General features: G+C 40.9%; 1 protein-coding gene across 5 annotated transcripts in view; it reads left to right on the forward strand.

Annotated features, from left to right (window-relative positions):
- Positions 1–370: 370 nt before the first annotated feature.
- Positions 371–12,913, forward strand: part of MATN2 (matrilin 2) — a 69,175-nt gene continuing 56,632 nt past the window's right edge. For all 5 annotated transcript variants that reach the window (XM_071738020.1, XM_071738018.1, XM_071738021.1 and 2 more), the window contains exons 1-2: positions 371–469; positions 8,455–8,622. In XM_071738020.1, coding sequence (XP_071594121.1) covers positions 8,469–8,622 — 154 coding nt within the window. In that variant the 5' untranslated portion in view covers positions 371–469; positions 8,455–8,468. The remainder of the gene's footprint in view (positions 470–8,454; positions 8,623–12,913) is intronic.

Below are 12,913 nucleotides of genomic sequence, written 5' to 3' on the forward strand. Positions count from 1 at the left end.
GGGCTGCAGGAGCTGCCCTCGCCGCTCCCTCGCAGCTAAGGGCCAGGTCTGGCAGGGAGGATCCGGTGGCGGGGCTGAGGGGCGCGGCGCGAGTGGCGTGGCCCGGACGGGAGCACTGCAGCCGGGAGCCCGGAAAGGCTGGAGGGAGCCCGCAGCCCGCGTCCCTGTCGAGGCTGACGGGAGGGAGCGGGTCCCGTCCTCCACTACGGCTGCGGAGGTCCGAACAGAGGGGCCGGTGCCTCCCTAGCGGGACCCTTCCCTCCCCGCAGTGCTGCTGAGAGGGGCTGCGGCCGCCCGGGGACGGGGCTGGCGGGAGGCGGCAGCTCCCCTCAGCTCGCGGCATTCCCAGGGGGGCGGGAGGGGAAGCGCCGTCCGGGGCCGCGCCGAGGGGGGAGGCGGCGCTCCCGCTTTCGCTCCCGTTCGCTGCCGTTCTCCGCTGCTGAGCGGAGCGGCCCCGCCAGCCCCTCAGGTAAGCCCGGCTCTGCCGCCTGCCCTGCCCCGCCCCGCCTCTCCTCGCCTCCCGTCTCCCGCCCGCTGCCTCCGGGTCCGCCCGGCAGGGCTCGGCATCGCTGGCACCTCAGCACAGCCCGCGGTCACCGCCGCCCCGGGGCCCTGGCTCGGCGGAGGGACGGTCCCACCCCGTGGCGGCGGGTGCCCCCGGGGCCCCTCCGGGTGAGAAGGCGGCCGGGGAGGGCCCCGCGGGCGGCGGGGGCTGCAGTGCGGGCGGCAGGGCCCTGAGGGGAGCGGGAGGCCGAGGCAAGGGGCCGCGGCGGGGTCCGGGTCTGGGTTGGATGCTCGCTTGCTGGGTTCTGCTGGAGCGGTTTGGTGCTCCTGCTTCATCCGCGGGACAAATGTTTCCCTTTCTTTTGAAGTGCGTGGGTCTGAGAAGAGTCCCATGTTCCCTCTTGCATGCGTCTGTAACTTACTTAACAGTGTACGTGCTGTAAAGAGAAACCCCGCTATATTTTAAAACTGATGCAGGTTGCAAAGCCAAACTTTCTCTGGAAACATTTGCTAGTGAGCATCCTGCAGGTGCCTTCACCCCGCAGGTAGCTCTGGACGGAGCGGCCGCCGCTGGCGTGCGGCGTGGGAGCGCCCGGGCTTCCCCAGAGCAGAGGCTGCTGCAGGGGGAAGGAGCAGGGCATGGATTGCTGAGTGTAGTATACTCACCCTGGAAACACACCCGAGGTGGTGCTGCTTAAGCTAAAAATCTTTGTGGCACCTCTAATGACCACATACTGCTGTTTCAGAAGACAACAGTTTCCCTGTCAGGCTGTTGGCTGTAGCTGCTTAACAGTGGGTTAGTGTTGACTGAGAGGGAAGAGGGCAGCCTACTGATTATTGTAATACTCCCTAAATCCTTGGGTTTTCTTTTGGGGACATCACTGAAGAGGTGGATTATCCTGACAGAGATCTGAAAAGGTAACATGCTGTATTACATGTTACAGCTGTGCTACTGTCAGGCAGCTGACTAGTTCAGAAGAAATTATCATACTGAATCCCATCCCTTAAATCAAGACTTTAATAAAATAAACTTATGACTTTTCCATAAAATCCTACAAATCTAACAAAATTTTTTAATTCTACACTTTTCGTATAGACATGTCAGCTTTAAGCACTGGGTTTTCCAACTTCTCCTCATGTACTGTATATCATTACAATTATAACTATGGTCAATAAAATTAAATTTGATTTATATCTTAAGAAAATTTGGCATCCAGTCACTCAAGTCTGCAGCTAAGACCCTAAATCCTGCACTCAATATTCACAGCTAATAACACTGAGTCTTTCCATTGGCTTCACTGGGGCATCTTATGAACAACCTAACACACATTCTGGTGCTTATGTGTTGGGATCCTGGGACCCAGCTGCAATAGTAAAAGATATCTTAGTCCAGGGAAACTAGAGAAAGGCTAATCAGATCTAACTAGGCTCCCATGACTTAAAAACCATCTTCATGGGAGGGTGAAACACTAGACACTGCTCTTTAATTATAATCTGGACAATAAGAAGTTCTTTTTGTATAGTGTACTCCTTGCTAGATCATGTTTGCACTATGAGCAAGTAGTATTTAGAGTGGAGTGGTTTTAAACCCCAGGTTATTGTTTTACTCTGGTGCTGGTACTGAGGTCAGTGTGGGTTCACAAATAAGTTTCAGAACTACAGTATCCTTGACTTTCTGTTTACAATTAACAATCTGTTATGGTTTGTGACTGTACTTCACAGAGGTAAAACTAGAGCAGCCCACACGTATATTATATGTCATATAATATATGCTTTTATATAAATACCTCATCTTCGTGGTAAAATTGAAGTTCTCAGTTTTCCCATGCCCCTCTTTTGGGAACTTTGTGGAAACTCTGATGTCTAGATCGGATCCAGAACCAAATAGTGCAGATGAGCCTTCTGCAAAAGAATAAGATAATGAAAAGGTCTATTATCCAAGTGGCAACTGAAAAAAAATCACAACATGGAGATTGATGCTGTCATAAAATAAGAATTCCCACTCTTAAAGCTTGCTGCCTAACCACTGGAAACTATGCAGAGTAAACCATACTATGGGTGCACTGTTCTACAGTATCACCACTTCCTCTTATATGGTGAGCTACTGAAATAGGCATCGGCTTCAGCTCTGAGCAGGCTTTGGACCTGATCAGAGGTCCTTTCTGATGTGAACTATTCTGTGAATCTATGGTTTAGTAATTATTAGTTTTACAATGGTGATATCAGGAAATCTATATGTGATTTACATGACTTAGATCCCTTAAAGTTCTTCATTTCATTACAACTGTAGAAAACTGTATTACACCTGTAGTACATTTACTCTCAGCCCTATGGATAACTGAGTTAATTGTGTCAGTCCTACTGTATTTGTATTTATATTTAATATTTATATTTATATTTATATTTATATTTATATTTATATTTATATTTATATTTATATTTATACCACAGAACAAAATTTAACCCGGATGTTTGCTTGCTCCTGTAAACTGTATTTTTTTGTGTGTACTCAAGACCTTTGTGTCCTTCCTTATCTGACCTCTGTGCTTGGATGGGCAAGCTTCTTCCTCTGTCCCCAGTGCTCTTCTGATGGCTTCCAGAACACGGTTCTGCTGTATCCTGTAGCTCCTTCAGCTATGCTCTGTGTATGTACTCATAGGCACCCATGTTGGGTTTGGGGGAATATTTGGCTGACTACCAGATGTCATTTACTTTCCTCCTAGGAACTGCTGCATAATGCATTTTTGGTCTTTCCTGTGCTGTTTTCAAATCTAAGTTAATGTAGTCCACTGTCACATTTAAATTTATTAGTCCAGGATACAACTCAGCTGTGGGCTTTTGTAGCAGCAGTCAGAATAATTAGGTACCATGGAATTTCTTTCAGCTGCAGCCCGATTGCTGTACCAGCCAGGAGGATCTTTCAGAGCAGAGAGCACTGGAATATCCTTTTAGCTGCTGAAGTATGTGTGTATAAATGCTGGACAAGGAGGACCATACAAGCACAGGAAATACAGCTGGAATACTCTGAATCTGTGGTTGTCATCCTGTCCTAATCACTATGCAGACGTGTTGTCTACACATATTAGGATTGTGCCCCTCTGTGGAGTTGGTTTGGGTTGCTCTTCATGTCTGGACACTCATCATTTTAGATGGATAAAAGACTGGTGTTGCCAAGTCTCCTTTTAGTTTTGTTGCTGTGGTGGTTTGATGTGCTATGAAAGCTGCTTGCATTTGAGTTGTCTATCTCAGAATACACCTGAATCGATTTAATTGGTTTAATTGATTTTTAGCTAATGAGTTTCCCGTATTCATCTGATCCTGTTGACAGCATGAATGGCCAAAACTGGCCTCTTAAAAGGAGTTAAAGAATGTGTAACAAGGAAGTGCCACTCTACTTCTTTGCAGATTTGGTGCAGTGATGGGTAGGTTCATGTGCAAGCAGTGCCTGCCATCAGGGTTGAGGAGCAGGTGAGGAATTTACAAACTTAGAGCACATGCAGTCTGGTTTCTTCTTCATTATTTAACATTGGTGAGATGTAGTTAATGACCATGATTTAGGGGGGTTCTACCCATCTTGTACTGCTGAGCATAGTGAAGCCCTCCTTGAGCAGGAAGGAGTCAAAGAAAATCCAGTGCATCATTTGGTGGAACAGGATGACAGCAGAGTGTTCCTTTGTAAGGAGCTGCCCCCACACAACACCTGCATAGCTAGGGACAGGTATCTTATGTTGGACTCTGGACTCTGGGGGGCTCTACAGCTGTTTTTTTAGAAGTGGAAAATGCCTGTGTCAGCAACAGGTCCAGAAAGATGAAAGAAATCAATACTCTTATGTCCCCAAACCCATGCCACACACAGTGATTTTAATGAGTCATGGACTAATAATGCATGTGCTGGCTTGTGGATAGTGAACATATTCTAACTGATAGTTAACAAGGCTTTACAGTGCCTGATGTCCTTAATTTTTTTTAATTATGGAGGTGATGGCATTGAGTATCAGATAGTTTGTGGCTTTCTTGTAATAAGAGCTCACTGGTTTTCCACTGTGCTTGCTAACCTGGGGACAAACCCTCTGATTTTATTGGCTTAAATGGCTCATTTGCTGTTCCTTTAACTTCAGTAAAAGCTTTTGATTTGATTGCAGTTTCCTGATATTTTAAAAAAATGGGTAGATAATGAGTGCTGAAAGAAGTTCAGAATGTTTTTACTTTTATGCACTTAAGTTCTTTATGACTTAAAATCACTGAAGTTAGATCTTCTGGCAGCTTAATGGAAATAAACGGCTGTCTCTTAACTATCAAACAAGGAAAGCTGAAGGCAGCCTCTATACTGGTAATAACTATTGCCTCTGGTTATTTTTGTCTTTCATTTCCATCCCATCTACGAAGAGAAATTATAGTTACTGCTCCAAGGTTGCTGTGAAGCCCTGCAAAGGACCATCTTCCTCTCCGTGGGCAGAAGAGTGGAGCAGAGAGAGGAAGGTGGTACATCTGGTGCTCAGCTTGGTTGAGCCCCCTGGGTTGCCACAGCTCCTCTTAATCTCTGTTGCTTTTGAGGTGTTTGGGATGTTTGTTTGGGAGTCTGCCCAGGGGAGTTGGCTCCTGCTAGTATAATGCTGAATGGTCCTTCTGTGACAGCTGGAATAAAAGTGCTTGAAAGATGTTTTCCAGGTAGCCCCAAAAATAAGTGTTTACAACTTTGGTACTTTTGGAATGTGTTCTCAGCTGGTAAGACAAAAGTTATCCAGCAATGTGAACTTCCAGAGGGCTGTGCCAGCAGTCTGGCTTAACCTGCTGGGAAAATGAGGAGTTAAATGGGGTGCAATAAGATCCATCCAGCTTCTAGAGTGAAGACAGGGGACCTTGCAGAAGACCCAGAAAATAAAGTGAGAACCATGGGAGGACTGTATGCAGAGAAGCTGTGCAACCACAATGCAGACTGGTTGTGCAAAAAGGCAAGCAGCAGTGGACACAAGTATGTACCTGGGACTAGAACAAACCACACAAATTCAGGCTGCCATCACCTCAGGAAAGCAGCACAGAAGCTCTCAGTTTGGATGAAAGGGTGGCAACAGGCTTGGATCAGGGGCATGTAATAGCACATCCCACAGCCTTTGCCTTTGGGAGCTTGCTCGTTTTCTCATTGCAAACAGATGCAATCTCACTTTAAGTTTTATTGTTCTTATACATCAAAATTTTAGCAACGAAAGCTCTCCTTTTCTAAGCAGAAACAGTGTTTTATACCACTGTTTCAGAAAGTAGGAATATGTTGGTAATAGTTTGTTTTTTTTTTAAATGAGAATTGGATCATTTTGGTGGAACTGCAATTTGTGGTTGTCTGGCTGGTAAAGATATTGAAATCTAAGGTTTCTGAATGAAAATGAAGTAGTTTTGAACAATAGAACTTATGTTAAGTTCAGATAAAATATCCCCAGAAAACTAAGCACTGTTACTCAGTGCTTCTCTTTTATTACTCCCCACCTTACTTTTCAAAGAGACTGGTAAACTCGTGCAAAATTGAAAATTTACTTCTTTAATATGTTTCAGAATTTGGTGACAGCTAATGAATGCTTATGTAGGCATTTTGGTTTTTATGATTAGCTAACAGTATGATATTTACATGCCATATAAAAGTTTTCCTAGGAAGAATTTGAAGACTTTAAATCACAGCAAACAGAACATTTTTTCTTTCTTTTTTTCTGAAGTTTTCTGGGGACAGTTGTGAGCCTAGTGAATTTGAAACTGTTACCAAATACCAAGAATTGCTCCAAAGGTATAAAATCTGTTAAGTGCTGGAATATAAGAGGATTTGGGGCACTTTGCAGAGCTGGTAGGTCTGTTCTCAGTCAATTTTTTATCTTGTTTTTCTTTGGCATCACACTCTTAGTGGATGGCTCAGTGGAGGTGCTCTGCCACGGGATCTTTAGTTCTCTGTTAATGTACAGTTGGGATCAGGTAAAGTGGCTCTAGGCCAATCTCCACAGCTGCTTAGGATGGATAGGAAGAAGGGGTGAGTTAAGCCATTGGTAAGTAGATAACAGCCAGATAGCCCTTTTGAACAAGCTGTTCACATCTGGTTCCTCTGACAGCTTTGCAAAAATGCAAAAAAATGCTCTATGCTCCTTAGCTCTCTGAGCATGGCTTCTGTGTTTGTAAAGCACTGGTGTTAGAACTGGTGTGTATCCTTGAGGTTCATTTGCCTTGTGTGCTGAAGAAACAGGACAGAGACAGAGAGAGAGAGGAGGCCTCCTTGTAGAGCACTGTGTTTGTTTCCAATGTCCTGAGAAGTGAGGAGACAGCCTGGTAGAACCTTTCATCAGTGATTTCCAGCAGGAACAACTGTTGCCACCAGCAAAAATTTCTCCCATTTTCTGTAGTGCATGCAGACAGTGTCTGTCTGTTTCTGAGTAGAGCTCTGGAAATAGTCTTAAAAGTGATACCATACAGGCTTAAAAAAATATATTTTTGCCAATATTATAAATGCCAACTATTTGTCTACATCTCTTTCCTAGTTTGAAAGTCCTTATATCATGGTTTGCCTGTTACTGAATAATATTAAATATTTAAGCAAGGTTGGGCATTTTGAGTGCAAAGATTCAGTTCATTTTTGCTCTATGGCATATACACAAAGAACATTGTGTTTGCATTTGGGGGATACTGGTAGGATACACAAAAGGAAAAATAGATTGTAGAAAAATAGATGAATGTTTAATGGTTGAGTGAAACAGACTGAAGAATAATGTATAAAATCTCTTTATTAGAGAGAAAGTATTTACTCAGAATTTTCTATTCTGCCAGTGAGTACTTCATAGTGGGAAAAAATCAATTCTGTTTCTGAACTGGGGCATTTAGTTGCCTTCTGTTGCAGAACTCTGGCTCTATGTGCTTCTTAGGTTTAGGATGCTATTTTTTTTTTCAACATCTTAGCTCATTAATGAAGAAATACAGGTAAAATTTGCACTGCTTGTGACGTTTCCACTCGGTTTGTTTTCATCCATCTCTTGTGCTCCTTGGGGTGCTCTTGACTAAATTTCATCAGATCCCTTTTTGCAAGGCTGAATCTGGCTCCTCTGAGATGATCTGTTCAGAAGCCACAACAATAAAGTTTTGGTGGAAGGTGGAAGGAATCACCATCTGAGGAAAACCACTAACAGAGGAATTGGCCAGAAGATGAGCCTTAGCATGTCAGTCTGTTTGTAGGCAGTGTCAGCCATGGCTTTTGAAGATGCCTTAACAAACTCATGGGCAGGAATCATCTCTTAGTGTAGGAATTTGCCTGTTAATTTGTTCTCTTGTGTGACAAAATATATCCATAACCTATGGCCAAACTCATTGCCAGTCCTTGGAAATCTCCTTTATCAAACAAGATTCATTCTTCACTGTTACCTTCATGCTAGTAAGCACAGACAGCCTTCTGAAAAGGAAGCATGAGCTGTTGCAAGTTTATATTTACAGTTGCTGTTTCTGGAATATATTCCCTTTTCATGTTTTAATTCTCTTAAGTTTTCCTGAAACCAATATCCCTCTGACTACAAGAACCAGTAAACTTCTGAAAAAATGCTACTGAGTGTTTATTAGGATAACATAAATATATTTGGATCTTCCTTGAACCTATTTATGTTAACAGGCTGTTGAGTGAAACAAAGCTGCTTTTCTTGTATTAAAAATATTATCTTGTATTAAAAATACAAATACAAATTATAGCAGAGGTCAATAAATTTTGGATTATGATGATGAACTTCAACTAGCAGTGCTTATAAACACTATTCAGGGGCTGCTAACTGCTACTGTACTGTTTATATCTTTCCTGAAAGTACAGGTATTATTCCATGCCAGTATATCTGCATGTTTGCAAGTGATGGGAGGGAAGCAATGCATCTGGGGGGCTGACATGGTTATAGTGTCTCTTGATGTGTAATCAAAGAGCTCATCTTCTTACCTCTTTTCTTGCAGTTTCACAACCTTGAATGTCCCTCTATTTCTTGAAGATGAAGAAAGTGACTGCATGCTTCTTTCTGCTGTTTGGGCACACTCTGCTTTCCACTGTGTCTGTCATGGGAAAAGATCTCCCTGGTGCACATTTCACCCAAAGAAGGGATGTTAACTCACAAGCTATACTAGGTAAGTTACTAGAAAACCCACAAAAACCCCAAACACCACAACCAAATTGAGGCCATATCAAATAAAAATTGTAAAAGACATGATCAGCTGGCCAAACCTTGACCGAGTTAGTTTAGAATAAAAAGGAAATTGCCATTTGGAAGAAGGAAGATGACAAATTTTGTTGACCAGTTAACAGCTGTTGAAAGAAGGTATTTACTTTTGGGATACTAGATCTACTTTATGTAAGTCATATGAAATAAATATTTGCTATCCTATTGTTGTCTTGGAGAAAAGACCTTATGTTCACTGTTTAGACAAAATGCATATTGGTCCATGGAGGTTCTGTCAAAGCTGCATTTAACCATGCCAGCATCTTTTAGCTGTCTGTATGTGCTGTGTGTAAGGATGATTGAGTGGAAATCAGTGGCTATTGAAATGAGGCTCATCATTACATTATTAATGTTAATCCCTTTTTTTTTTTTTTGCCATATTCATTTTATTTATAACACTTTCCTCTTTTGCCAGGAAATCTGAGGGCAGGAGCTCGCAGCTTTAGGTTGAGGCTGTCATATTTTAAAACATCAGATTCTGTTGATAGTTGCCTATACATCATCAGGCTGTTTGGTGGTCAATGTTTTCACCTACTAAAAATTCATGACCCAGAATAATTTTCTTTTACTCACTGTTTAATTGTCATATTATAAAAACATAGCATTGGTGGGGTTTGAACAAGGCCCATCATTATGGATTCGTGAAACAGATCAATAGTAGATCTAATCAGATATCTTTCTTTAGCCACTGGGAGATGCTGAGTGTCTTTCCTTCCTGTGAAGGTGACCTAACCTAGGTGAACACAAGGAATGTGAAATGTCCTGTGGAAGATGTATTGGGAAGAAAAGACAAGAAACAAATCAAGAACGTGGGAGAAGGGGTGACAGAGCAGAGAGCACCAAGTTTTATCAGTGACAACCTTCTTCAAACAAAACATAATCCTTTAAATATGTAAAGTTCTGTTAAATACCTTTCAGAATCTGCCCTTTGTTAACTTAAAACTACTGGGTTTCAATTACAGTAGGACAAATTTAAGTCAAAGGACAACAGATTTCCCAAAACTTCATCTTTCTCAAAACTAATAGCAGTTGTCTTGAGACAGTCATGGTTCTGCAATTGAAGTCTGAAAACCACAGGTCTGGAGATGTAACCCATCAAAAAACGTGGATATGGAACAGCAAAGAGAAATACCCACATTCACACTTTGCTCAAACTTTCTGAAACCCTAATTCTAAAATTCGATTAAATAGCAGCCATTCCTGAATACATTAGGGTCCCCAGCAAAGCACCCTAAGTGAGCTTATTAATTTTTAGAAATAAACTACTTTTCTCTCTGGAAAATTATTGCAATAGCAATATGGAATGGGGGGGAACTAAAAGGTTTCACATATTTCAGCTTGCCTTTTACCCCTATGATTTTTAAAATAGCTTCTATAGCCTCTTTTCATATTTTAAATAGTGGGAAACGTATTAAAGCAGTTACCACTCATTAAAAATCAGAATTTATAAATTAAATTATTTCCTTCCAAGCAAATTGTGTTCTCTGCATTTGGAAAATTCTGGATGCCTATTCAGTTTGGCATGTACAGGATGCAAACAATTCTGGCATCTCTGGCTGAAAGAACCTTTTCAAGACATTAAATGATGCAAGAAACTTGGGACATTTTCTGGTCCAACCCATTAAAGTACGTGGCAGTTTGGAGTCAGACTCTTGGGCCTTGCATTCCATTACAATAAATTAGGTCACCTTCTTCAAATTCAGCAGTGCACATAAGCAGTGGCATGGCTCAAAACGTGTCTCTCTGTAAAGAACAGAATGTGTAAAATGTGTACCACTCTGCTGGAAAGCTGTGGTGTTCCTTTAAATGACATGAGAAAGAGCAGTGCCAAACCACTATGTCAGTGACATCAAGTATAACACTTAGTAAAATCACCCCAGATTTGCAGCAATTTACCAGGGGTTAGAAGCAGTCCTATTCTCTATGATATATTAGAAATAGAAGTGGTGATGACAACTGCTGCTGCTGTGGAAAGACTTGGTTGGCAAGCTGAAAGTGAGCAATATAGCTGCAAAGAATGAACAGAGATGTGGAAAAGCAATAAGTTGGTTTTTTTAGGTGGAGGCATCTCCTATTTCTAAGGGTAAAATGAAAGATTATGCAATGTAGTATTAGTAGCATTAAAATAATTTTTGTCCTTTTTGCTTCATTTTTAAAACAAAACTGTACTGCTTTGATAACTACTTACTGGTACAACTAGTAGTGGCCATGTACAGAAGTAAAAGTCCTTGCTTCAGGAAACTGTCAACAAAAATAAGCAAAATGAAATGGATGAAAAAGCCTGTGGGGTTGTCCACATCCAGATAAAAGTACTTTGATATCCAACTTTAGGAGGATTTATTTTTTTTGGCAGCCATGCACTAATACTTTATAGATTTCTTAACTGTTTTGTTAGGGCTAATACCCTATATGTTTTTACAAAGGTTTCAGAAGAAATGAGCAATATCTTCTTTGTTTTTCTTGTCTCTGGTCTTTCTGCTAAACCTCAATGCATGTTCTTTTAATTTAGGAGATCTTTTCAGCACATATTGTTGTTAAAATTCTTATTGCTATAGCTTATAATGTCCATTAAGGACCAGAAATCTTTTGTGCAAGGATTGATTTGATACAATTTTTTTTTGACATTTTTCTATGGGAACCTTGAAAGCCAAACTGCATTAAATAGGATCAGCTTTGCAAGTTTTTTTTCTTTAAACACTGAATCAAACTTCAGAGTGTTTAGAATTTGTCAGTTGTTCCAACTTCATTAAATTTGTTAATGTTTTCTTATATCTTTTTTGCAGTATAGTAGTTGTGTAGTTGCTTTAGAGATAGAAAATATACACATGTTTCTCATAATGATAGAATTTGTATTAGATTGCTGGAAAATATTGTTTTAATATAGGTGTATTTATGTTTATTGCTTCCATAGTTCTGCAAGATCATGGGAAGTAATAGAAAGAAAAACGATGGTTTATTTGTCTTTCCTGTAGCAGAGTGTTCTTCTCACTCCTTATGTGATGTATGGATTAAATCTTGCTCTTTCCCCTCATCAGTAATTTGATCTTGAGTATTGGATCTTTGCCTTATCCTGATTCTTTAAAGAAAATTAATATTTTAGTTTAGAATCTTGTGTTTTAAAGGCTTTACCAGAGCTCTGGAGAGTTTTTACTGAGCTCTCTGATGAAATAATTTCTCTCTGAGCATACCTTCTCTGTTAGATTACATGTAGGTCACTGAAAGCACAGTTTGCCAGCTTAGCATTGCTTTTTGGATACTGAAGAAAGCAGTAATGGAACTATACTTAGCTACATGGATTAAAAGATAAAATTATGTCCACTATGTTAGCTAATTCCCTTCAGATACAACTGAGATGCGTCTGAACAGGCTGGCCAAGAGCTATGTCAGCTGTGGTCATTTCCATACTGTGATCTCAAGGCCACAGACAAAGGTCCACAACACATTTCAGAAGGTTCCATGTTCAGAAAGCAAAACGTGCCCACTCAGTCCTTGCAAGTCGTAGCTTTTTTTGGTGCTTGATGTTGTGGGGTTTTTTTGGTGAAGCAGATGGGGTCCTACACCCTATTGCATCTTAGTCTTTTATTATAAAGTAAAGCGATATTTCAATGTTGTGGAAAAACCAGAAGTTTTTGTTTGTTTTTTTATTTGCTGTTTTTTTTTTTCTTGGGGAACTATGTTCTTGTAAACTGGGCATGTATTTCACATGGGCATATTTCTTTGGAGAGCACTGAAGTGGATGCATGGGAATAATTGAGTAAGATATAGAATAGTATTTTAAGAAATAACATTCCTTCTGTACCTTAGGAATATAAAACATGCACCTACCTGTTTTTGAAAATAACTATTTATGTGAGGTGAAAAGCTAATTTAGAGGACATCCCTTTAGCTACTACATAATACCAAAAGAAAGAAACTACAAGAGATTAAGTGATACTGCACAAAATTGAAACAGAGAGGGGAAAGGATGCCAAGAAGGAAATGTACTTGGCTCCTGTTCAGCAGAAACTGCTGCTAAATGCAAATGTCCCTGTCTGTGTTAAATTATGTTTTGTGACAAAAATTATAATGATTTATCTCTCGGTTTTCTGTATATGATTCCACTGATAATTTGAAGGGAAGTAATATGAAGTATTAGAGTGCTCTCTAAATTTATGAATCACTTGCTTCAGTCAGTTAAAATTATTCCCTGCACTCTTATA

The sequence above is a fragment of the Heliangelus exortis genome, chromosome 2 (genome assembly GCF_036169615.1).
Source record: "Heliangelus exortis chromosome 2, bHelExo1.hap1, whole genome shotgun sequence".
NCBI classification, from domain to species: domain Eukaryota; kingdom Metazoa; phylum Chordata; class Aves; order Apodiformes; family Trochilidae; genus Heliangelus; species Heliangelus exortis.